This window comes from Mirounga angustirostris, unplaced genomic scaffold (assembly GCF_029215605.1).
Source record: "Mirounga angustirostris isolate CCGP_5_RB_7025 unplaced genomic scaffold, mMirAng1.0.hap1 SCAF_11, whole genome shotgun sequence".
Classification (NCBI taxonomy): Eukaryota; Metazoa; Chordata; class Mammalia; order Carnivora; family Phocidae; genus Mirounga; species Mirounga angustirostris.
The window spans coordinates 87752239-87779287 of NW_026991719.1; the positions used below are offsets into that span (position 1 = coordinate 87752239).

General features: G+C 37.5%; 2 protein-coding genes across 4 annotated transcripts in view; one reads left to right on the forward strand and one right to left on the reverse strand.

Moving 5' to 3' along the window:
- Positions 1-353: 353 nt before the first annotated feature.
- PSMD10 (proteasome 26S subunit, non-ATPase 10) lies at positions 354-7376 on the reverse strand. 2 transcript variants are annotated; one of them, XM_045881345.3, is made up of 5 exons: positions 7243-7376; positions 4947-5045; positions 3926-4072; positions 3744-3831; positions 354-1270 (listed from the first exon to the last, which is right to left on the reverse strand). In XM_045881345.3, the coding sequence occupies exons 1-5, from the start codon at positions 7354-7356 to the stop codon at positions 1263-1265; spliced, it is 456 nt and encodes a 151-aa protein (XP_045737301.1). In that variant the 5' UTR covers positions 7357-7376; the 3' UTR covers positions 354-1262. The 2 variants fall into 2 exon arrangements, with proteins under 2 accessions (XP_045737301.1, XP_045737293.1); XM_045881337.3 differs by having other exon boundaries at positions 3665-3831.
- A 37-nt stretch (positions 7377-7413) lies between these two features.
- The window catches only part of ATG4A (autophagy related 4A cysteine peptidase), a 54011-nt gene continuing 34375 nt past the window's right edge, over positions 7414-27049 (forward strand). For both annotated transcript variants that reach the window (XM_045881314.3, XM_064574462.1), the window contains exon 1: positions 7414-7666. In XM_045881314.3, the coding sequence (XP_045737270.2) occupies positions 7414-7666 (253 nt within the window). The remainder of the gene's footprint in view (positions 7667-27049) is intronic.

Consider the following 27049-nt stretch of genomic DNA (forward strand, 5'->3'; position numbering starts at 1 on the left):
CTGACCCACAATTAATGCAAGTTTGTGGGCTCACTAGGATCACTTATTTTAAGCAATATTTGCAGCATGAGATTCGAATTAAAAAAATAATTTGAAGAGTCACTTGGAGTTCATTAGATTTTATGACAATAGCAATCATTTACGTTGTTTCCCTAAATTGAGATCAAGGTTACACTTATTTTCTTTGCTCACAATTAATTAGCAATTCAGAAGATTACTATTTTTAAAGATTTTAGCTGCAGCTCAAGCTTCGCTAATTTTATTGACATTAGAGCTAGCAAAACTGAGAAATGTCTTTATGGAGGATTTTAAGGCTTACGTGGGATGTCTGATTTGAAAGAGAAACCGGGAGATTCTCGCAACATTTTATTTTTTGTTTCTGAAATACAAATCAAAATACATTTTTGTTACATATCACAAGTTTGACATTTCTTCCCAATACAGGATGACTTACTATAGGTACTTTAAAACTTCTGTTTTAAAAAACAATACATTTTATTTTGGAGGGAAAGAGCTCATTAAAAAGATACATGGATACACAGGCTCTTATTTTTCATTATTTTAGTGTTTAGGAATTCTGAACTTGGATAGCATGGCCTCCAACTAAAAATTTGGTCCTTTAAAATATATATGTATTCCTCCCAAAACAAAAAGATCAAAGCGTATTGTTGAAAAAACAGAAATTTTTGGTATAGGCCTCTGAGTGAGCTTGAGAGACAAGTTAGGATGTGTTTCAACTGGACAGTGAACATTCAAGAACCTACTTAGAAACACGTGACAAACAGCGTGGTGCTATTGGGGTTGTTCTGCCTCAGAGGAGAGGGTGCTAAAGACGCACCAAAGCCACAGAACCAACTAACTCAAAATTAACCCAAATTCGGTATGGCATAATATACAACAAGAGTAGAACAACCTCAACAGTTATTCAATGCCTGGCAAGCTAGTTGTAAGCTTAGAACAAAGACCTCAGCAGGAACAATATTCGACACATTTATAAGACTTTAAAGACGAAAACACTTCATTGTTCACAGACGATGGACTGTGCACAAGGACATGAGTTTCCAGGACACTGGGACAACCACAGAAACATACACAGGAAGAATACATCCAAGCTGCTTAACCTTCCACCATTCTCTTGAGTATTAAACCCAAACCACCTCTGGCCACTTGCAGGGGTGTCTTTTCTTCTTTATTCTCAATGTAAATGCTTGCTCCTTGGGACACCAGCAGTTTCGCTTCTTCCACTCTCTCCTCGTCACAGGCTAAGTGTCTGAAATTGAGGACCACAAAGACTGATTACTCCCTACCGATTCTATGTAACAATGAGAATTTCCTGATAGGTGGTCTGAACTGCATATTACTAGGTGGTATAATATTAGAATATTTAGTTAGGAAAGGAAAGATCGATTTGCAAGGGAAAGACTGTTCATAAGCTAAAATTCCGTGGAACAGCCTTATGGTACCAGATCACGTATTGTAATTCTGGACACACAACCATCGAAGAAGGGATCTAAATGCCAGCCTAAGAACAGCTTCCATATTTTATGGAGATCAGAGTAGTCTGCCCCAAAGGCACCCAATACTTTGGGGCTACAATTTAGAAAAGCCCCAGCTCATAATCTGCTAACAGCAATTTGTGTGGTTGGAATTTTGGAAAAGCAGTTTAAAAGGTGTTGTTATCTCATCTGATCCTTACATCCACCTTGTAAGTTAACATGGTGGTAATTATCCCCACTTCACAGTTGAAATTGTGGCAGAGGTCGAAGTCCTTACCTTTGTTGACAGGGCTGGGCGGTAACTGAGGGGGAAACCTCAGCAGGCACTAACGGTTTATCAGGCAGGGTATCAAGCACTTTACCTGTCATGTTATCTAAGCCTCCCAACAATCTAGTGAGGACGGAATTATTATCCTCATATTACAGGTGCGAAAATTAAGGCTCGGGAAGGTTAAGTTACTTCTCCAAGTTACTTAATGTACGTATTTAATATAGTTGGTTAAGTGGCTGAGTTTGAATTGAGTAAACAGCATCTAGCTATCCCCAAATCCTAGGCTCTTCCCGGGACCCTGTCCTGCCTGACTCCTAGGTTTCTTCCTTGTTATGGTGAAAAGAGCTAGCATGGGCAAGTCTTTCTAAACAGAGTCACTCGGGACTAAAGAAAAGATTTTTAAAACAAAGAGTTAAGAAAACAATACTTGAAAAAGACTGAATCTCACTTTAGACTAAAAAGGAGACTCAGAATTTCTGGTTCAAAAAAGTCACCACTCACTAAGGAAGAAAAATAGCCACGTACTGCAGAAAAAAATACCAAGGCAGAGGATGGCCTCAGGTCATAGGCATGAATCAATTCCAGATGGATCTAGTTACATGAAGAACAGGAACTCTCAACCAAAACCAATGCAATGTCTTTGTTTTTTGTTTTAAAAACCTACAGTAAAATACAGGTAAATATTTAACTAATTTCAGGGTGAGAAAGGACTTTCCAGTCATGAGGGAAGATTAATAGGTCTGACTACTTAGAAGCTGAAAAACTTTTGTTCTTTAAAAAAAATAATGAACAGGGGCGCCTGGGTGGCTCAGTTGGTTAAGCGACTGCCTTCGGCTCAGGTCGTGATCCTAGAGTCCCAGGATCGAGTCCCGCGTCCGGCTCCCTGCTCGGCAGGGAGTCTGCTTCTCCCTCTGACCCTCCTCCCTCTCATTCTCTCTGTCTCAGATAAATAAATAAAATCTTTAAAAAAAAATAAAAAAATTAAAAAATAATGAACATGAAAAGACAAACTGGGAAAAAATAGTTTTGACTAACACAGCAAACTAATATTTTTAGCACGTCAAGTGCACTTAAAAAAAAAAAATCACAAAAAATAAATTCCCCGAAAGCAGAGAAAGGGACACACAACAGGTTCTAATTTAGAGCAGAAATCTAATTAGTTGGAGGCATTAAAAGATGTTTCACTTCGCTGATAATAAAAAAATGCAAATGACAACTTGATATACCACGTCTGATATAACAGAAGGCTATTTTCCGTGTTGGTGAGGGGGTAACAGGCATTCTCAAACCTGCTGTCGGGCGGGTACAGTGATACAACTCCTCTGGAAGCAATGTGGCAATATATAGCAATAGTCTCAAAATGTGTGTATTCGTTGACTCAGCAGTCCTACTTCTAGGAGACTATACTAAGGTAATAATCAACAATATGGCCAACGATTTTTGTATAAACTTGGTCAATGTAGCATGATTTGTATTCATGGAAAACTCAAAAAAGCTTAAACAATACAGAGGAATGATTAAATCCTGGCACATCCATAAAATGGAATTGTATATAGCCATTCAAAAATGTTTTAAAAACATTTAATAAAAAAAAATATTTAATAACATTGGAAAATGCTCACAATATACTATGAGGTTAAAGGAACAGGATATAATTACATACATAGTATGATCCCAATTTTGCAAAAAAACTTTTTTAAATATGCATATTTGCATACAAAAGAATGGGAGGAAATATATGAAAAGTACAGAGGCAATTTTAACTTTTATCCTTATACTTTTGTGTTCATACACATGTATTATGATTATAAGCAGAAAAAAAAGAAACGACGTGTGAGAATTAGTGCAAGCAGGCTAATGTCAAGGAGAGCACAAATGACCGCTACTTGTCACTTACAGAGGAGTGTTACCCTCAGTGTCTTGGATATTTGTGGATGCTTTGTAGTACAGAAGGATATGAATCATCTTCAAGTTACCCTTGGCTGCCGCCCGGTGCATTGCTGTGGCCTCATAATGGTCCTTAGCATCTGGATTAGCCCCGCCTTCCAGTAACATGACAGCGATCTGGAACCCCGGGGAAGAAAACAATGCAGACGTCTAGTTGTGTTTGTGTACAGGTTCGGAACTCAAGAGGAGGAGCCAAGGAACGGGAGCCTACCTCGTGCCTGTTTTTGGAAGCTGCGTAATGTAGGGGGGTACAGCCATTTTGGTTGATGGCATTCACTTGAGCACCTTTACCCAGAAGGGCTTTTACGATCTCATCCCGGCCGGCAGAAGCAGCAATATGAAGAGGAGACCAACCTGCCTATGAAAGAGGTAGGGGGTACAAAAAAGAGGGGGGAAGGCACAGGGATTAATGCTGACATGTACGTAGGGTTTACAAAGAGCTGTATGTGAATGATTTAAAAAAAAAATAAATAACCTTCTTTTCCCCTCATTTAACACTGCAGAAAATTTGGAAAGTAGATGTATACAAGAGGGACGCCAAACCACCCATAATCCCATAACACAGAAATAATGATATAGGAGTAATTCTAATGTGTTTTCCAATTGGGATTATAGGATATAAAGTTCTGTGAGTTGCATTTCCCACAATGTCCACTTCTTGCCTTGTTGTGAGAATTTTCTGTCCTTTGGATTCTTGACTTTATTGGTTGCATATTATTTTATTAATATGGCTACGCCTACTGTATTCAACCAATCCTACACTGAATTGTTTTTATTTCTTTGCTATTATAAATATTCCTTCAGTGAGCATCCTTGAAAAGGCATCTTTGCCTACAAAACATTTCCATCCTTATTCTTCACCAAGTTTTATCTTAATATAACCAATACCATTACAATAAATCTCTGTGTAACAACAACAAAAGGATACCCAGGCCCTGAGTATTCAGGCAGTGCTCACACAAAAAAAGCCTTCCAACATAATAAAAAGGATTTGTAGTCTTGTAGCCTTAATCTGCATGTTAACCTTAAATTATGGGGTATGAGTGGCAGAACCAACATTCTAAAATAATGCACCCACTAGACCTGTGTGAGGTCACCAAGGCCCTGCTGTAACTAACTGCCTAGTCATAAAGGTTACAATTTTGTTTGTGAGCTTGATACTCAGTCCTCAGTAAACACCAGTCTGGAGTCTAAAGATAACCGGGCCTTTATCAACTCTGCCTAGGACTCACATCATCTTTATCATTCACTGGCACTCCAAGTTGCAGCAAGAATTCCACAATTTCTGTATGTCCGGCTGAGCATGCCCAGTGCAACGCGGTTCTGCTGTCCTGCATGGGAAACAGAGAAGCAAGACGGTCAACGTTCTTGAAGAGAAATAGAAGAAGGAAAGCAAGAATGCCAAAAAAGATTAATACTGGGGCCAGAAAGCCTATAGTTTGGGAACAAGAAATGGAGAGCACGGGATCCTCAGGTAGGTAAACTTACACCATATTACTTACTACTGTAAGAGAGACCAAGGTTTCAGTAACATGGGGGAGAACCCATTGATGAATGTAATTCTGGGCAGAATCCGGCCTCGAAAGCAGTTGAGCACGAGACTGATTTCACTGCTTTGGCAGAAATAGACCTTTGGCTATTTACTGTGACGTTATTTATGTACTGTTATGCCAGGCACTCTGCTGGGAGTTTTGCAGTCATTGTCTCATTTAATCTCCATGATCCTGCACAATGGACATTATCCCCATTTTCCAGATAAGGAAACTAAGACTCCTCAGGCTAAACAACTTGCCCAAGGTCACACAGCTAGTAAATGGTGAAACTGGGCCATAAACCCGTCTGACATTGAAATTTCCAGATGTTCTGGAAAGAATGAATGAACCTTATGGGAAAGAAACGTTCATAAAACTAGTTGAGATTATCTATAGATTCATTTAAAAAGCATACCACACACAAAATTAGAGAGCAACATTACTTCAAAAAGCTAATAAGCCAGGAGTTAGTTGTGTTTCTCAAAGGGAATTTCTTTTTTTGCAGTGACAGCTGTATTTCTTAGCTCTATGGAAAAGAAAGTGGTATTTTAAACTTTATTACAAAAGAATTCAAACACATAAAAATATACTATAATAGAAACCCATATGTCTATCACCTAGATTTAATATTTTGCCATATTTGCCTCACTTCATTTCCTCGATGAGGTTTTTAAAAACAAATCCTAAATATCATGATTTTTCATCCTTAAATATTTCAGTATCTAAAGAATAAGGATGCTGTCCAACAGAGCTATGAGGCCATTATCACACCTACCAAAATTAACACTAACTCCTTGATAACATCTAAAAGTTGGTATTCAGATTTCCCCAGTTGTCCCCCAAATGTTTTTTAATAGTTAGCTTCTTTCAATCAGGCTCCATACAAGGCCCGTAATTTGCATATGACTGTCGGTTCTTAAAGTCGCTTGACCTGGAATAGCTTCCCTCTTTTTTATTCCACTGACTCAATGAAGAATAGATTATTAAATCTTAATTTGACATTATTAACTTAAATTTCGAGTATTAAATATTATCAGACCATCATGAAGGTAAATTAGGTTTTAAGGTAAAGCCATTTTCAGGTTGAGCAATAAAGAAAAGTCCCAGGAGTCAGTCTCGTGACTTTACTCTTCCCAAAGACACAAAATGGAGATTTGTAAATCCCTGACACTGTATTGCTTAGTGCTTAGCATGGTACCTGTCATAAAGAACGCAATCTATAAATATTTGTTGGCTTGCTGAGGTCACCGTGAATCTTTCTAGAAACTCGGGGTGAAAGCATGAGGGTCCTTTGAGCAGAAACACTTCCCAAAGTCCATTCACTTTTGTTCTGCCTCTGCCTAGGAATGCCCGTTCACTGCCCCAGGAAAATCCCACTCATCCTTCAAGATCTAACCAACCTTCCCTCCTCTGCAAAACCTTTTCAATTATCACAACATTCGCTCTTTTAAGGGAGATTAAATCAGGTCCTGCCATTCTGTGTTCTGAAAGCACCACGTAAACTTCTCTCCAGAGTAGTCACCACAATTTGTTACCGGACGTGTGATTTGGGGTTACTTTATTAACGTCTGCTTCTTCCACTCGACTGTATCCCCAGCTCCTAGCAAACTGCCTGGCACAGAATTGGCGTTCGGTTACACGTGTTTCATGGAATAAAACGACGAGTAAAAAGTAAAGAAACCCATTAAAAAAAAAAAAAAAAAAAAGCTTTCCTCCACGGGTAGCTCAAAGATTGGGCATTTCTGAGAAACGCGGTAAACGTTCTAGAAATATCCAAAATTCAGCGAGCTAAGTACCGCCCCTCCTCCCCCAAATATTTGAGGTTTGCGGGGCTAGCTCCCGCCGCCCGATTCCGAGTCCTGAGGTGACCCCGGCTAAGGATGGGGCGGCGGGGGCGGGGATCTGGCCCTTACGGAAACGGCCTCCCTTGGGCCAGGCAGCCACCCTGGGCCTCGTCGACGCCGCCGCCTGCGGAGAGGCCCCAGCGCTGCTTTACCTGGTCAGTCCTAGTAGCCAGGGATTTATCGGCCAGGATCCTCTCCTTCAACTCCTCCAGCTTCCCGCTGTAGGCCAGGTTGCAGACCATTAGGTTAGACACACACCCCTCCATGTCTCTTTCCCAGGATCTCCGGGAAGCGCGACCCACTGCCGCCTCACGTCGCCAGCTATGACTGCCAATCAAAAGAGCCGGCTGAGTTCCACCAATCACTGGTCTTCCTCATTCCTTTGCTTCTTTCCCACCCAGGGGAGCCTCTGGGAGTTGCAGTTTGAGCGCGGTTCTGGGCGGGGAGGCGCCTTTACCGCTCTCTCCGACTCTGCCCCTAGCAGCGCGGAACTACAGGTCCCAGGGTCCCTTGCGGCCGCCGTAGTCAAGTGGCCGGTGGAATTGGCCCAGGATGACAGCTGGAGAATGGAGTCAGGTACGGGGAGCGGCTTCGTGTGGAACCTGGGTGGGTGGTCGCTGTTGGGCCATTGAGTCGGCCGCGAGAAACGGGTGCGGGGTCCTGGCAAGAGAGTTATGGGAGCCTGAGGGTCCTGTCCCACGGGGGCCCTGACCTGCAGTGGCAGGCGGAAGGGACAACAGTAGGAGCTGAGGGCTACCTCCTGGGCTCGTGCGGGTGGCGGCGGCTACCCTCCCCCTCCCTGCCGCCGCCAAAGGAGTGGAAACAAGTAGGGGTTAATTATTCTGACATCTCGCGGAGTGGCATCAGGGCAGAATTCTGCCACAGCAGTGATAGCATATGACTCCGTAGTAAGGTGATGTGCCAGGGTGATGCCAAAGGCAGGGTGTGAGGCCATAGGAGCCACTTGATATCTAATTGACCTCGGTGAGTCCATGGCCTGGTGACATCACAACTTGATGAGAGTCATCTTGATACTGTGGTATGGTGTTGGCCCTTTAATGTCATGATAATAATGATGACACTGAGGCTTTGCTAGAAATATTAAGCTAATAGTGTTTCTATTTATGGAAATCCCAAAGAGATGCAAGGCTTATCCTTTATAGGGCATATCCAAGAGGGCTTTATGCCAAAACTAGGTAATGATAAGAATACACTCAAGAAAGAGACTGATTATGTTTATATTTATCCTGTTATGGTGTAGAGCAGGGCTTGGCAAACTTTCTGTGAAGCGCCAGATAGTAAATAGTTTAGGCGTTGCAGGCCAAAAGGCAGAATTGCGGATAATTTATAGGCACTTATATAACAAGAGAGAAAACAAATTTCAACAAATGTTTATTGATGAAATCCAAAATAAAACAATAGTTGAGTACTTTTTTGTTGTTGTTGTTGTTATATAGGACTACTAGTAGAAATAATGGAATTCTTTTGGGGGGGATAACATTTTATTTAATTGGGGCTCACAGAGTTCCCCATCTTAAAAATCATGTCAAGTGTTCATCTGTTAATGCTGATCTGTAATGAGATTTTCTTATTTCATCTTTGTAAATGTCTTTTCACAATGATAGGTACTGCCAAATATTGATATCAACCCACAAGCATATTCTTGTTAATTTTTATTTGATTTTTAAAATTTCCGAATAGCTTTAGCTTTATAGAAAAATCGCAAAGGTAGTACAAAATTCCTGTGTACCCTTCACCCAGTTTCCCCTACTGTTCTTTTCTTATTTTTAACAGCTTTATTGAAATGTATTTTATGTACCATAAAATTCACTCAGTTCAAATGTATAATTAAATGATTTTTAGTAACTTTACTGAGTGGTGCAACCATCACCATAATCAGTCTTAGAACATTTTCACTCCCCCAATAAGATCCTTCATGCTCATTTATAGTTAATCCTTGTTCCCACTCCCAGCCCCAGGTAATGACTAATCTACCTTCTGTCTCTATAAAGTTGCATATTCTTGACATTTCATCTAAATAAAATCCTACAATATGTGGTCTTTTGTGCCTGGCTTCTTTCACTTAGCATGGTATTTTTAAGGTTCATCCATATTGTAGCATGTACCCGTACCTCATTAATTTTTATTTCCAAACAGTATTCTATTTTATGGATATAACACACTTTTTCTGTCTACTCAGTAGTTGATAGGTTGTTTCCAATTTTTGGCTATTACTACTAATGTTAGCTGCTAAGAACATTTGTGTACAAGTCTGCCCGTGGACCTATGTTTTCATTTCTTATTGGTAGATACCTAAGGGTGGGATTACTGGGACATATGGCAAATTTATGTTTAACTTTTCGAGAAACTGCAAAACTGTTTTCCATGATGGCAGCACTATTTGCTTTTCCGCCAGCAATGTAGGAGGGTTTCTGTTTCTCTAAATCCTTGCCAACATTTGTTATTGTCTGTCTTTTTATCATAGCCATTCTAAATGGGTATGAAATAACTCATTGTGGTTATAATTTGTATTTCCTTAATGACTAATGATGATGAGCATCGTCTTGTGTGCTTATTAGCCAGTTGTGTATCTTCTTGGGTGAAGTGTCTGTTCACATATTTTCCCCATTTTTGAATTGAGTTATTATCTTTATTGTATTTTTATCGTTGAATTGTAAGAATTGTTTATACCTTCTAGATACAAGTCCTTGCCAGATACTTGATATGTGGATATTTCTACTAGCCTATTGCTTGCCTTTTCATTTTCTTAATGGTGTCTTTTGAAGTGCAAAGGTTTTGAATTTTGATGAGTTCCAATTTATCATTTTTTCTTTTGTGAACCATGCTTTTGGTGTTTTACATTTTTTAAAGTGTACAGCTTATTATTAATGTATTTTAGAGTTGTGTTACCATCAACACAGTCTTATTTAAAAGATTTCCATCACCCCAGAAAGAAACCTTGTGCCCATTTTCAGTCACTCCTCATTGCTACTCCCAACCTTAGGCAACCAATAATCTATTTTCTGTTTCTATGGATTTTCATTTTCTGGGTTTTCATACAAACAGACACAGGATGTGGTCTTTTGTGTCTACCTTCTTTCACGTAGCATGTTTTTGACCTTTATCCAAATTTTACTATGTAGCAGTACTTTCCATTGGAATTCCAATGGAATAATATTCCATTGTATGGCTATACAATATTTTATTTATCTGTTCATCAGTTGATGGGAATTTGGGTGGTTTCCACCTTTTGGTTGTTATGAATAATGCTCCTATAAACATTTGTGGGCAAGTTTCTGTGCAGACATGTGTATTCACTTCTTTTGGTACATATCTAGGAGTAGAATTGCTAGGCCACAGGGCAGCTCTGTTTAACCTTGTGAAGAACTGCCAAACTGTTTTCTACAACAGCTGCACTGTTATACAGTCCCACCAGCAATGTATGAGGGTTTCAATTTCTCCATCTCTTTACCAACACTTGTTAATGTCTGTCTTTTTGATTATAGCCATTCTAGTGGGTGTGAGGTGGTGTATCATGGTGATTTTGTTGTTTTGACTTGTTATGGGAAGTATGTAAAGCATGTTGACGTTACTTTTGGTTCAAACAGTGGCAGTTGTTGAAATGACTTTTCTACAATGTAAGTTTCACAAAGAAGTGCTGTTTTGCCTTGTTATTTTAGATTGAATTAATTAAGAAACATTATCAAGTCTGCAGCGAAAGCTCATTTCCAGAGCCATTCAGTGTTTGATAAGAGTGGCTGAGGGCAGTTTGTCCAACAGTTTAAAAATGTAAATATCATTCCTACTTTGTTTCCCAGATGAAAAACATGAGTGGTCTTAATCTGGCCTGCCAGATGCAGTTTACTGATGGTGGGTCTAGAGTGAGTGTCCTGTATGTAGTAGGTGTTCAATAAATATCTTGTTAATTATAGAGATACAGCAGGCTGGTTGTGTGGTATTCACACAGGATTGAATATAGTAACATTTTACCTTAATAATACATCAAGGAATTGGATTTGATTGCTAAGAACAGCTGGAAAAACAACTCTAAGTACCTCTCCTACTGAGTGACTTGTTTGGGTTATCTTCTTTTATAGATGGTGTCTTGTACTTTTATTTATTTTTATTTAATTAATTTTCTAATTTATTTTATTTTTTCTTCTGCTACCATATGGCAGTTAACTTTCAATTCTGAGTCCCTTGAGGCTAAAGGTAAGGTAACCCTTGACTTTTTGAAGGCTGAAAGACAAACAGGTCTATAAGGGAGAAGGTTTCTTTTGTCTCTGGCCCCAGGTTATGGAGGAACAAGGTGGTGACTGTTTATCAAGAATCAAAGGAGGCCCCTATTATGGACTGACTCCCTTGTTGTTCATATGATCGAATGTTTCCTGTTGCCTTTTCTACGTGGTCACCTAGATTTTAGGTCCTAGAACAAGCCAGATTCATCTTCTGGACTTTATAAGGCTAAGAATAACTAACATTTATCAATCACATGTGTCAGATACTGGTCTTATATCTCATTTAATCCTTCATAACAATCCTACGAGGTAGGTACTATTATCCCTCCAGTCCCCACCTATTTAAAAATGAGAATGCAGGTTCAGAGAATCGAAGCAATCTAACATGCCTAAGGCCACACGATTTAGTAAAAGTTGGAGCTAAAATTGAAATCTGGGCCTAACACCCTAGCATTTAACCACTGCAACCATAGTGCTCAATATTGCTGAAAATGAAATTATATATAAATGAAAACCTCAGATAAGGCAACACTAATTCCTATAGCTCTTCAGGCTGTAACTCTACCTCTGATAGTAAGAAAATGACATGTTTTTCATGCTCTAGAGCAATGTTGTTGTATAGAACTCTTTGTGATGATGGAAAAGTTCTATTATCTATGCTGTTCTAGTATGGTAATGTTAACTTTAAAAATAAAACTGTTGGGGCGCCTGGGTGGCTCAGTCGGTTAAGCGTCTGCCTTTGGCTCAGGTCATGATCCCCAGGTCCCAGGGTCCTGGGATCGAGCCCAGCATCGGGCTTCCTGCTCCTCAGGGAGCCTGCTTCTCCCTCTCCCTCTGCCTGCTGCTCTGCCTACTTGTGCTCTTTCTCTCTCTCTCTATCAAATAAATAAATAAAATCTTTTAAAAAATAAAAAAATAAAAATAAAATAAAACTGTCAGTTACTTTAACAGCAAAAATGGGTTTATTCAGGAATAGCAGAGAATCACAATTCAGGACATGCAAGCTACAGCAAAACCATAGGCAAGTCTGGAGAACAAAGGAGAAGAATGTGGTTTTATAGAGGAAAGCGGGGAGTTGGGAGGACCTGTTATAAGCAAAAAGCCCATTGGAGTAAACTGGGAGTTTGACGTGTAGTGGCTTTTTACTGGTTGAGTTGTGACAGTCTCTCATTGGCTGGGCCATTTCCACCCAAGGAGAAAATCTTTCTTCCTCCTGCTGGGATAATAAAGGAAGGCTTCTTCCTGTTGGGAATACAAGATAGATCTCTTCCTGTTGGGGGTCTGCAACTGACAAGTGGTAAGGTGTGAGAGTTCCCCCTTCTGGCCTCTTGACTCCATTTTACTGATGTTTCCCTGTATTAATTTTCACAACAGCCACTAGTCCCATTGAGCACTTGAAATGTGTCTAGGAACTAAATTTTAAATTTCATTTAATTTTAATTATTTTAAATTTGAACAGCTTCATGTGGCTAGTGGTTATAAATTTGGATAGTGCAGAGAGAGGCAATTTCCCCTCCTGTGCCCCTTTCTAATCATCACCAAATATTTTACTCAATGCAAATACTCTTTTCATAGCACAACTGGAAATGAATATATTCTATAGTGAAACAAACTTGAGGACACCTTACACAGGGTGAATGCAAATCAGTGAACTGTGTAACAGTCTCAGGAATACGTCCTGGGTTACCCAGAATGAAACTCCTCCATCCCTACCACTTACTGGATAAAGTTTGAACAACTGGCCTGAAGACATTTTGCAATTCATAATTCATTGTTTGAAGATGTAATTCATTTATGTGGCTTATTGCAAACACTTCACAATTGCCAGTTGCCTGGTTTAATAGGAGATGTTTTAATCTGTGGCTATAATATTTTTTTAAGCACATGGTTTGATGTTACAGATAAATGTCTTTGGTATTATATGTCACTGGCCTATATACACCTTCTCCATTTAAAATCTATCCCTTTGTACAACCAACTATTATAATAAAACATTTTATTTACTTATTCTTGGGTTTTAGCTTCCACATTCTTGTTTCTTATTCTGTAAGTGGTTTCTTTTTTTAACTTTTAAAAAATCAATAATAAAAGACTCACCTATTGTAGAAATAGTACAGAAAAACTCTGTATATTCTTCATCCAGTTTGCCCCAATCATATGATTTTATGTAATCATAATACAATATGAAAAGCAGGAAAATGATGTTGGAATGATGTGTGTGTACAGTTCTGTGTTACTTTATCACATGAGTAGATTTGTGTAACCATCATGGCAATCAAGATACAGAAATATTCCATCACTAGAAGGCTACCCATTTATGGTCACACCCACCACTTACCCCAGACAATTACTAATGTGTTCTCCTTCTCTATAATTTTGTCGTTTTGAGAATTTTATATAAATGGAATCAAAAAGTGTGTGACTTTTCCATTTTTTTACTTCATAATTTTACTTCAGATCCATCCAAGTTGATAAGTGTATCAATAGTTTCTTCTTTTTTATTGCTGAGAAGTATTCCATGCCTTGGATATACTAAAATTAGGGTGAAGCTCACCCCTTCTCCTATTGAGGGACATTTTGGTTATTTCCAGTTTGGGGTTATTACAAATAAAACTGTTATGAACATTTGAGTATAGGATTTTGTGTAGACCTAAATTTTTGTTTCTCTGATGTAAATGCTCAGGAGGACAATTGCTGGGTCCTATGGTAAGTGTATGTTTAGTTTTTAAAGAAACTGACAAACAATTTTACCATTTAATATCCCTACTGGCAGTGTATGAGCGATCCAGCGTCTCTGCCTCCTTGCTGGTACTGGTAATGTCACTGTTTTCAGTTGAGCCATTCTGATAGGTGCATAGTGATTAATAACTTATTGTGGTTTTATTTGCATTTCTGTAATGGCTAAGCAGAGTCAACATTTTTTTATGTGTTTATTTGCCACCCCCGTATCTTCTTCAGTGAAATGTTTCTTCGTGTACTTTGCCCATTTTCTAATTGCATTGTTTGGGTTTGGTTTTTATGTGTGTGTGTGTTTTAAACTGTCAGGTTTTGAGAGTTGTGTGTATAGTCTAGATACAAGTTGTTTGTCATATAAGTAATATGCAAGTATTCTCTAGCAGCCTATGGCTTGTCTTTTCATCTTATTAATAGGATTTTTCATAGAGCAAGAACTTAATTGTGATGGTGCCCAATTCATTGATTTCTTTTTTCTTTTCTGGATTGTGCTTTTGTTGTACTGTCCAACTCTTCATCAAGCCCTGCATCTCAAAGATTTTCTCCTGGATTTCTTATAAAAGTTTTCTAGTTACATTTAAGTCCACAATCCATTTTCATGTAATTTTTGTATATAGTGTGAGGTTTGAGTTGAGATTAATTTTCTAAACTACAGATACCCAATTGCTTCAGCTTCATTGAATTGCTTTTGTACTGTGGTAAAAAAAAAAAAATGAGTATGCTGAATTCGTATAGGCCTATTTCTGGGTTTTCTGTTCTGACTCATGTGTCTATCTATGTGTCTGTCGTTCTGCCACACCCCAGAGTCTTAATTACTATAACTCTATAATAAGTTTAAAAAATGGGTAGAGTGATTCCTCCTACTTTATTACTTTTTAAATATTGTTTCTTTCTTTTCCTTTTCCTATATGTTTTAGAATAATCTTGCCTATATCTTAAAAAAAATTGCTATGATGTTAATAGGAATTATAGTAGACCTGTATATCAGTTTGGGGAGAACAGATATCTTTACTATGTTGAGTTTTTCAATTCGTGAATGGGGACTGTCTCTCCATTTATTTAGATTTTCTTTTATTTCTTTTCTTGGCATTGTGTCGTTTTCAGCATACAAGTCTTGTACATATGTTTTGAGAATTATAACTATTTCATTTATTTGAGTGACTCTTAATGGTATTGTATTTTTAACTTCGGTTCCCATGTGTCCATTGCTAGTATATAGTAATGCAGACGATTTTTGTATGATGATCTTGCACCCTGCAATGTTGCTGAATTTGCTGACTAAGTTCTAGGAGGTTGTTTTGTGTTTGTTTGTTTTGGTTGATTTCTTCAATTTTCTTTGTAGACCATCTTGTCATCTGCAAGTAGGGACAATGATATTTCTTCCTTTTTATTCGATATGCTTTTTATTTATTTTTTCTTCCCTTATTGTTCTGTCCAGGACTTCTAGTATGTTGAATAGCAGTGGTGATAGCTGAACCCTTGCCTTGTTTCCAATCTTAGCAAAGAAGCAGTCAGTCTTTCAGCATTAAGTATGATGTTAGCTGTAGGTTTTTCTTTCTTTCTTTTTTTGTAGATATTCTTTTGAAAGTTGAGGTAAAGGGTGCGTGAGTGGCTCAGTCGGTTAAGCGTCCAACTCATGATTTCAGCTCAGGTCAAGTCATGATCTTACGGATTCTGGGATCAAGCCCCATGTCAGGCTCCATGCTCACTGGGGAGTCAGCTTGATATTCTCTCCCTCTGCCCCCCCTCCACCCTCTCTCATTCTCAAATAAACAAATCTTAAAAAAAATAAAGCTGAGGCAATTCCTTTTTAATTGCCAATGTTCTAAGCATTTTTTTAAATCATGAATGAGTGTTGAATTTTGTTAAATAGCTTCTTCTGTATCAGTTGATATGAGCATTATTAGTTGTCTCATTTTGTCATAATATGGTAGATTACACTGATTGATTTTCAAATACTGAACCAGCCATGCATCCCTGGAATAAACCCACTTGGTCATGTTTTTTTGTTTGTGTGTGATTTGTTTATATATTGTTTTGCAAATTTGTTTATATATTGCAGAATTCTATTTGCTAGTGTTTTGTTAAGGATTTGTGTGTCTGTACTCATGAATGATATTGGCTTGTTATTTAATTTTTTGTACTGTCTTTGTCTGATCTTAGTATCAGTGAAATATTAGCCTTATAATAGTTGGGAAGTATTCACTCTTCTATTTTCTGGAAGAGATTGTGTAATATCAGTATTAATTCTCTGTCAAGTGGTTGGAAGAATTCTGCAGTGTGATCATCTGGGCCCAGAGATTTCTTTTTTTGGAGTTTTAAAAGTGCAGATTCAATTTCTGTAATAGTCATAGGGCTACTCATATTATCTGTTTCATACTGGGTGAGTGTGTGTTTTCAGTTTTCAAGGAAGTGGTCCAATCTATATAAATTGTAAAATTTATATGTGTACATTTGTTTGTAGTATTCCCTTATTATCTTTTGGGAGTTTGCAGAGTCTCTAGTGATATCCCCTATCTCATTCTGATATTAATTTGTGTCTTCTCTCTTTTTTCAGTTTGTCACTCTTCCTAGAGGTTTATTGATTGCATTGACCTTTTCAAAGAATCAGCTCTTTATTTCATTGATTTTTATTTTTCAACCCTATTGACTTCTGCTCTACCTATTATTTCCTTCCTTTTGCCTTCTTTGGGTTTATTTTGCTCTTCTTTTTATAGTTTTTTAAGGTGGGAAATTAGATTTTTTTTAATTTGAGACTTTTCCTCCTTTCTAAGGTACATATTTAGTGCTATGAATTTCCCGCTCGGCAGTGGTTTAGCTTCATGTCACATAGTTTTTATTGCAGTAAATAATACATAATATTAGATCCACTCTCAACAGATTTTTAATTCTACATTACAGTATTGTTAACTCTAGGCATGATGTACGGCAGATTTCTAGAACTTTCTCATCTGGCATGGCTGAAACTCTATACCCATTGAACAGCAACTCCCCAATTCCCCCTCTGCCCAGCCCCTGGCAACCTCTGTTGTTCTAAGTTCTGTTTCTTTGAGTTTGAATACTTCAGATACCACATGTAAGCAGAATGAGGCAGTATTTGATGTTCTGTGACTAGCCCATTTCACTTAGCATAATGTCCTCAAGGTTCATCCATGTTGTAGCATGTGACAGGATTTCTATTTATATGGCAGACTAATATTCTATACCACATTTTCTTTATCCATTCATCTATTGATGTACATTTAGGTTATTTCTACCTCTTGGCTATTGTAGATAATGCTGCAATGAACATGGCAGTGCAAATATCTTTTCCAGATACTGATCTTAGTTCTTCTGAATAAATACCCAAAAATGGGATTGCTGGATCATATGGTAGTTCCCTTGTTAATTTTTTGAGGAACTGCCACAGGGTTTTATATAGCAGCTCTTCCATTTGTTCATTCCCACCAACAGTGCATAAGGCTTCTGGTTTCTCCACATCCTCACCAACATTTGTTATTTCTTCATTTTTTTTAAATAATGGCCATCCTAATAAGTGTGAGGTGATACCTGGTTGTGGTTTTGATTTGCATTTCCCTGACAATTAGCGACGTTGAGCATCTTTTCATATACCTGTTGGCTATATGTGTATCTTCTTTGGAAGAATGTCTACAAATCCTTTGCTCAGTTTTAAGTAGGTATTTTGGTTTGTTTGTTTGTTTGTTTGTTTTTTTTGGTTTTTTGCTATTGAGTTGTAGGGGTTCCTTACATATTTTGGATATTAAGCCCTTATTGGATACATGGTTTAAAAATATATTCTCCTATTCTGTAGGTTGTCTTTTCATGCTATTGATTGTTTCCTTTGCTGAACAGAAGCTTTTTAGTTTGATGTAGTCCCACCTGTCTGTTTATGCTTTGGTTGCCTGTGCTTTTAGTGTCATATTTAAGAAGTTATTGCCAAGACCAATGTCATAAAGCTTTTGCCCTGTTTTCTTCAAGGCATTTTATAGTTTAGAGCTTATGTTGAAGTCTGTAATTTTGAGCTGATTTTTGTGTATGGTGTAAGGTAAGGGCCCAATTTTTCTTTTGCATGTGGATGTCATTTTCCCAACACTGTTGAAGAGATATCCCTTCTTCATTGTGTACTCCTGGCACCCTTGTCAAAGATCATTTGACTATATATGTGTGAGTTTATTTCTGGGCACTGTCTTCTATTCCATTGGTCTATGTGTCTGTCTTTATGCCAGTGCCATACTGTTTTGATTGCTATAACCTTGTAATATATTTTGAAATTAGGAAATGTGTGGCCTCTAGCATTGTTTTTCTTTCTCAGAATCCTTTTGGCTCTTTGAGGTCCTTCGTGGTTTCATATGAATTTTAGGATAGCTTTTTCTGTTTATGTAAAAATGCCACGAGGATTTTGATAGGGATAATGTTCAGCGTGTAGACTGATTTGGTTAGTGTGGATGTTTGCACAGTATTGTCTTCCAATCCACAAACATGGGATGTCTTGCAATTTATTTGTGCCTTTAAATTCCTTTCAGTAATGCTTTGTATAATTTACAGTATACAAGTTGGTCACCTCCTTGGTTAAGCTTATTTGTAACTTTTTAAATTATTTTTCATTCTATTTTGATGGAATCATTTCCTAAATAATTTTTTTCAGATAGCTCATTGCTATTATATGGAAAGATGACTGATTTTTTGTATGTTGATTTTGTATCCTATAAACAATATTTAGAGTACATGCTAAATTCACTTACTCTAACAATTTTTGTGGCGTCTTTAGGGTTTTTACTTATAAGGTTATGTCATGTACAAACAAAGCTAATTTTATTTCTTTCTTTCTGATTTAAATGTTATTTATTTATTTATTTTGCCTAATTGCTCTGGCTAGGACTTCTAGTACTAGATTGAATACAAATGGTGACACTGGGTACCCTGTTTTGTTCCTGATCTTAAAGGAAAGCTTTCAGTTTTTCACCATTGAGTATGATGTTATCTGTGGACTTTTTATACATGACCATTATTATTTTCAGGTAGTTTCCTTTTATTCTTAGTTTGTTGAATTTAAAATACTTAACTTTTCAACATGTAAAGGTGTTGAATTTTGTCAAATGTCTAATCTGAATCTATTGAGATGATCATGTGATTCCCCCCCATTATGTTAATGTGGTGTATCACATTGATTGATTTGCATATGTTGGGTCATCCTTCCATCCCAGGGAGAAATCCTACTTGGTTGTGGTATATGATTTTTAAAAATATGTTATTGAATTTGGTTTGCTCATATTTTTGAAGATTTTTGCATCTATATTCATCAGGGAAATTGGCCTGCAATTTTCATTCCCTCTAGTGTCCTTTTCTAGTTTTGGTATCAGGGTAGGGCAGCCTCACAGAATGAGTTTGGAAGTGTTCCCTCCTTTTCAGTTTTTTGGAAGTGTTTAAGAAAAATTGGCTTCAGAAATTATTTTTTAAAAAGAATAAAGTTAATTCTTTAAGCTAAGATTTCTTAACTTAAAGAATGAATTTAAAGTTAATTCTTTCAGGGCACCTGGGTGGCTCAGTTGGTTAAGCATCTGACTCTTGATTTCGGCTCGGGTCATGATCTCAGGGTCGCGAGACCAAGCCCCTCATCGGGCTCTGTGCTGAGCACAGAGTCTGCATAAGAGTTTCTCCCTCTTCCTGTGCCTGTCACCCCATGCTTACGCACTCTCTCTCTTTAAAATAAATAAATAAATAGATAAATGAATAAAATTAAAATTAATAAAGTTAATACTTTAAAGGAAGTTAATTCTTCTTTAAATGTTTGATAGAATTCACCAGTGAATCCATCTGGGCCTAGGCTTTTATTTGTTCAGAGTTTTTTGATGACTGAGTCAATCTCCTTACTAGTTATACTTCTGTTCAGATTTTTCTGGGTCTTCACAATTTATTATTGATGAGTTGTATATATTTGGGAATTTAACCATTTCTTTTACTTTGTCTAATTTGTTGGCTTATAAATGTTCATAGTAGTCTCTGATAATCTTTTTAATTTCTGTGTCATTGGTTATGATATTTCCTCTTTCATATCTGCTTTTATTTATCTGGGTATTCTATTTTCTTAGCTAATGTAGCTAAAGATTGTCAATTTTGTTGATTTTTTAAAAAAACCACCTATTAGTAATTGATAAACCTCTAGCCGGACTTATCAAAAAAAGAAAGAAAGAAAAAAGACTCAAATAAACAAAATCACAAACAAAAGAGAAGAAATAACAACCAACACCACAGAAACACAAATAATTGTAAGAGAATATTATGAAAAACTATATGCCAACAAATTAGACAACCTAGAAGAAATGGATAAATTCCTAGAAACATATAACCTACCAAAACTGAAGCAGGAAGAAAGAGAAAATTTGAACAGACCAATTACCAGCAAGGAGATTGAATCAGTAATCAAAAAACTCCCAACAAACAAAAGTCCAGGACCAAACAGCTTCACAGGTAAATTCTACTAGACATTTAAAGATTTAATACCTATACTTTTCAAACTAGTCTAAAAAATAGAGGAGGAAGGAAAACCTCCAAATTTATTCTATGAAGTCAGTATCACCCTGATACCAAAATCAGATAAAGACACCATACACAAAAAAAGAGAACTACAGGCCAGTATCTCTGTAAAAATCCTCAACAAGAAACTAGTAAACTGATTCCAACAATACATTAAAAAAATCATTCACCACGAGCAAGTGGGATTTATTTCTGGGATGCAAGAGTGGTTCAATATTCACAAATCAGTCAATGTGATACATCATCTCAATAAGAGAAAGGATAAACACTATATATCGTTTCAGTAGATGCAGAAAAAGCATTTGACAAAGTACAACATCCATTCATGATAAAAACCAAAACAACCTTGAAAAAGAAAAGGAAAACAGAAAGCATCACAATTCCAGACTTCAAGTTATATTACAAAGCTGTAGTGATCAAGACAGCATGGTGCTAGTACAAATATAGACACATAGATCAATGGAACATAATAGAAAATCCAGAAATAAGCACACAATTATATGATCAGTTAATCTTTGACAAAGCAGGAAAGAATATCCAATGGGAAAAAGACAGTCTCTTCAATAAATGGTATTAGGAAAATTGGTCTGCTACATGCAAAAGAATGAAATTAGATCACTTTTTTACACCATACACAAAAAGAAACTCAAAATGGATTAAAGACCTAAATGTGAGACCTGAATCCATAAAAGTCTTAGAAGAGAGCACAGGCAGTAATGTCTCTGACATCGGCCATAGCAACATTTTTCTAAATATATCTACTGTGGCAAGGGAAATAAAAGCAAAAATAAACTATTGGTATTACATCAAAATAAAAAGCTTCTGCACAGTGAAGGAAACAATCAACAAAACTAAAAGTCAACCTACTGAATGGGAGAAGATATTTTCAAATGATGTATCTGATAATGTGTTAGTATCTAAAATATATAAAGAACTTATAAAACTCAATGCCCAAAACATGAATAATCCAATTAAAAAATGGGTGGAAGACATGAACAGACATTTCTCTAAAGAAGACATCCATATGACCAACCGACATGTGAAAAGATGTTCAGCATCACTCGTCATCAGGGAAATGCAAATCAAAACTACAGTGAGATATCTGTCAGAATGGTTAAAATAAAAAACAAGAAACAAGTGTTGGTGAGAGTGTGGAGAAAATGGAACACTCATGCACCATTGGTGGGAATGCAAACTGGTGCAGCCACTGTGGAAAACCGTAAGCAGTTTCTTCAAAAAGTTAAAAACAGGGTAGCCTGGGTGGCTCATTCAGTTAAATGTCTGACTCTTGGTTTCAGCTCAGGTCATAATCTCAGGGTCGTAAGATTGAACTCTGCATCAGGCTCCGCACTCAGTGCAGAGTCTGCTTATGATTCTCTCCCTCTCCCTCCCCAATCCCCCTCCCCCTGCTCACCCACGCTCTCTCTAAAATAAATAAATAAAATCTTTTTTAAAAGTAAAAAATAGAACTACCCTATGATTGGGTGCCTGGGTAGCTCAGTTGGTTAGGCGACTGCCTTCGGCTCAGGTCATGATCCTGGAGTCCCTGGATCGAGTCCCGCATCGGGCTCCCTGCTCGGCAGGGAGTCTGCTTCGTCCTCTGACCCTATCCCCTCTCATGTGTTCTCTCTCTCTCATTCTCTCTCTCTCAAATAAATAAATAAAAATCTTAAAAAAAAAAAAGAACTACCCTATGATCTAGTAATTGCACTACTGTGTATTTACCCCAAAATACAAAAACACTAATTCAAAGGCATACATGCACCCTTATGTTTATAGTAACATTATTTACAATAGCCAAGATATGGAAGCAGTCCAAGTGTCCATCAATAGATGAATGGATAAAGAAATTTTATGTAGGGCACCTGGGTGGCTCAGTTGGTTAAGCGACTGCCTTCGGCTCGGGTCATGATCCTGGAGTCCCAGGATCGAGTCCCGCGTTGGGCTCCCTGCTCAGCGGGGGGTCTGCTTCTCTCTCTGACCCTCCCCCCTCTCATGCTCTCTCTATCTCATTCTCTCTCAAATAAATAAATAAAATATTTAAAAAAAAAGAAATTTTATGTAAATATATATTTTTTTACATGTATATATGTATATGTTTGTTTAGTATATATAATGGAATATTATTCAGCCATGAAAAAGAATGAAATCTTGCCATTTGCAACATCATGGATGGAACTAGAGTATAGGATAATGCTAGTATTATGCTAAGCAAAATAAGTCAGTCAGAGAAAGACAAATACCATATGATCTCACTCATATGTGGAATTTAAGAAACAAAACAAATGAGCAATGGAAAACAAAAGAGAGAGAGAGAAACCAAGAAACAGACTCTTAACTATAGAGAACAAACTGATGGTTACCAGAGGGGAGGTGGGTGGAGGGGATGGGTGAACTAGGTGATGGGGATCAAGGAGTGCACCTGTTGTGATGAATACCAGGTGATGTATGGAAGTGTTGAATCACTATATTGTACACCTGAAACTAATATAACACTGTATGTTAACTATACTGGAATTAAAATAAAAACTTAATTAAAAAATTTTTCTTGGGTAAGCCCAATATATATGTATTAGCTCACTGTTGGTTTCTGTTGATTGTCTTTTCTCACTCAACTTGAGATATTCCTGGCTTTTTGTATGAGGGATTTTCTGTTGTATCCTGGACATTTTGAGTATTATGTTATGAGACTCTGGATCTTATTTCAGTCTTCTGTTTTGGCATATCTGCTCTGAGACTGCTCTGATGAAAGGATGGGGGCATAGCTTCATTATGGCCAGAGGGAGGTGGGATTCAAGGTTTCCCATTCACCATTCATTGATACTAGGGTAGGAATAGGGGCATCTCATTATTACTGGGCAGGGGTAGAATTTCACGCTCCCCACTAGACCTCTGCTGACAGAACGCCGGCTTGGAGAGAGAAGAACATCTTGCTATTGCTCATGGCCTCCTTTTCCATCATGTTCTGGGGGCTTCATTACTGCCTGGCAGGGATGAAAGTACCAGATGCTCACTAAGCCTCTTCTGAACCCACCTCAAAGAGAGGGGGAGGTGGGTGTGTGACTGTTTACTGCCAGATGAAGCTGGAAGTCTAGGCTCTGCACTTGGCCTTTGCTGATGGGTGTGGAGTAGGGCCACAGTTTTTTTTCTGTGGTGCTTGGCTAGAGTACAGAAGTTATTATCTAAAAGGTTTCTGCCTTGGGCACTCGGGTGGCTCAATTAAGTGTCCGACTCTTGATTTCAGCTCAGGTCATGATCTCAGGGTCCTGGAATCGAGCCCTATGTCAGGGTCTGTGCCTCATTGGGGGGTCTGCTTGAGGATTCTCTCCTTCTTCCCCTGCCCCTTCCCCTGCCCCTTCCCCTTCTCTCTCTCTCTCTCAAATAAATAAATAAATCTTTTAAAAAATAAAAGGCTTCTATCTTGCTAGGCTACCACTTTGTATTCCTTTGGCTAGAGCTTTTTTGGGGTCTATTTTTGTCTGGACCCATTGGTACTTCTGGGTGGCTGGCTTCTCCATCACTGGGTCCAGGATGCATTAGTCAAAAACAAGACCCAGGGAACTTACTTGGGTCTTGAGGTCCCTAGCCAGACTGTCTTCTCTCTACCTTTCAAAGCTGTATAATATACAAATATTACATGATATTAATGATATTAATATATATTGTGTATATATATATATATATGTATAAAATAATGTCCAGTGTTCGGTATATATTATATATATATAATGTTCAGTGTTTTAGCCATGTTTATTGGGAAGAATAAAGAAAGTGTTTATTCTATCCTTTCTTGGAACCAGAAGACGTATAAGGGGTTACTTAAAACATGAATTCTGTTAATTATAGCCTTTCTCCCCGTAAAAATCTAGTTAAGAATGGATAAAATCACTCTGACTCCTACCCGCATTGGTGTACTTCTTCTTTTTCTTTTTCTTTTTCTTTTTTTTTGACTGTTTTTACACTGTGGTAAAAAGCACATAACATAAAAATTACTCTCTTATTTTAAGTGTACAGTTTAGTACTGTTAAATATATTCAATTATCATGAAATAGATCTCCGGAACTTTTTCATCTTAAAAATCTGAAACTCTATACCCATTAAACAGCAACTTACCTTTTTTCTAGTCCCTGGCAGCCACCATTCTACTTTCTGTTTCTATGTGTTTGACTAGTTTCGATATCTCATGTAAAGTAGAATGATACAGTATTTGTCCTTCTTTGGCTTTTTTTTTCACTGAGTGTAGTGTCCTCAAGGTTCATCCATATTGAAGCATATGACAGGATTTCCTTCCTTTTTTAAGGCTGAATAATATTTTATTGTACATTTATACATATATACCACATTTTGTTTATTCAGTCATCCACTGATGGACATTTGGATTGTTTCTACCTCTTGACTACTGAGAATAATGCTGCTATGGACCTGGATGTTCAAATATCTCTTCAAGACCCCAATTTCAGTTCTTTTGAATATGTATACCCAGAAATGGAATCGCCAGATCATAAGGCAATTCTATTTTTTATTTTTTGAGGAACCTGCAGGACTGTTTCCCATTGTGGTTGCACCATTTTACAATCCTACCAACAGTGTACAAGGCTTCCAACTTTTCTATATCCTTGATAACTTGTTATTTTCCATAGCCATCCTAATGGGTATGAGGTGATAGCTCATTGAAGTTTTTTTAGTTTTATTTTTTATTATGTTCAATTAGCCAACATATAGTATGTCATTAGTTTTTGATGTAGTATTCAGTGATTCACTAGTTGTGTATAACACCCAGGGCTCATCACATCACATACCCTCCTTAATGCCCATCACCCAGTTAACCCTATCCCCCCACCCCCCTCCCTTCTGTAACCCTCAGTTTGTTTCCTGGAGTCCGGAGTGTCTCATGGTTTGTCTCCCTCTCTGGTTTCTTCCCATTCAGTTTTCCCTCCCTTCCCCTCTGGTCCTCTGTACTATCCCTTTTATTCCACATCACTGAAATTTTAATGTACATTTCTCTGATGATTAATGATGTTGGGCATTTTTTATATGCTTGTTGATTATTCATATATCATCCTTGGAGAAGTGTCTATTCAAGTCATTTGTCCATTTTAAAAGATCGGATTATTTGATTTTTGTCTTTGAGTTGTAGGAGTTCATTATGTGTTCCAGATACTAATCCCTTAATGGATATATTATTTGCAAATATTTTCTCACATTCCATAGGCTTCCTTTTCAGTGTGATGATTGTGTACTTTAATGCACAAAAGTTTTGAAGTTTGCTGCAGTCCTATTTGTTTGTCATTTTTTGCTTTTGTTATTTGTCCTTTTGGTGTAATATCCAAGAAGTCATTGCCACATCCAACGTCAGGAAGCTTTTCCTCTATGTTTTCTTCTAGGCATTTTATACTTTTAGATTTTATGTTTAGGTCTTTAATTTATTTTGAGTCAATTTTGGATATGGTGTATGATAAGAGTCCAACTTCTTTCTTTTGCATGTGGATATCCAGTTTTCCCACTACCATTTGTCAAAAGGACTGTCCTTTTCTCCTTGAGTTGTCTTGGCACCCTTGTCAAAGACCATTTGACCATATATACAAGGGCTTATTTCTGAGCTTTCTAGCCTATTCTCTTAGTCAATTTGTTTATCTTTATGCCAGTATCAAAGTGTTTTGATTACTGTATCTTTGAAATATGTTTTGAATGAAGGAAGTGTGAATCCTTTGTTCTTCTCTTTAAAAATCGTTTTGGCTCTTTGGAATTCCTTGAGATTCCTTATGAATTGATCTATTTCTACAAGAAATGCCATTGGGATTTTGAGGAATTGTGTTGAATCTGTAGATTGTTTTGGGTAATATGGATATCTTAACAATATTAAGTCTTTCAACCCATGAACACTGATGTCTTTCCATTTATTTGTATCATCTTTAATTTCTTTTAGTAATGTTTTGTATTTTCCCACTGGTATACTTCTATATACTAAATAAAAGTAGACTATCAAGTAAAAATGCTTTGTTACACCTTGCTTTTTCAGTAATTTCAGAGTACAGGTGGTACCCCATCTGTGGTTCCCACAAAATATTTGCTGCTTGGCGCAATTACTGCCCGTACCAGAGGCTCTGCTTATTCAGACATTGAAGCCTTAGCAAGCTCCTTTATGATACAGGATCTACATCCCATTTTTCTCTTTATTCACTATCATTACATTTCCCTTAAAACTATTCTTTTTTGGGGCGCCTGGGTGGCTCAGTTGGTTAAGCGACTGCCTTCGGCTCAGGTCATGATCCTGGAGTCCCGGGATCGAGTCCCGCATCGGGCTCCCTGCTTGGCAGGGAGTCTGCTTCTCCCTCTGACCCTCCTCCCTCTCATGCTCTCTGTCTCTCATTCTCTCTCTCTCAAATAAATCAATAAAATCTAAAAAAAAAAAAAAAACTATTCTTTTTTTTATTATGTTATGTTAGTCACCATA

What these genes read in the sequence shown, in the direction of transcription:
- PSMD10 (XM_045881337.3), bottom strand. Translation starts at nt 7,356, where the DNA reads ATGGAGGGGTGTGTGTCTAACCTAATGGTCTGCAACCTGGCCTACAGC. An exon ending in CAGTGAATGATAAAGATGAT is followed by an intron (nt 4,073 to 4,946) that starts GTGAGTCCTAGG and finishes CCTCTTTCATAG; the next exon opens with GCAGGTTGGTCTCCTCTTCA. An exon ending in CTTCCAAAAACAGGCACGAG is followed by an intron (nt 3,832 to 3,925) that starts GTAGGCTCCCGT and finishes CCGGGGTTCCAG; the next exon opens with ATCGCTGTCATGTTACTGGA.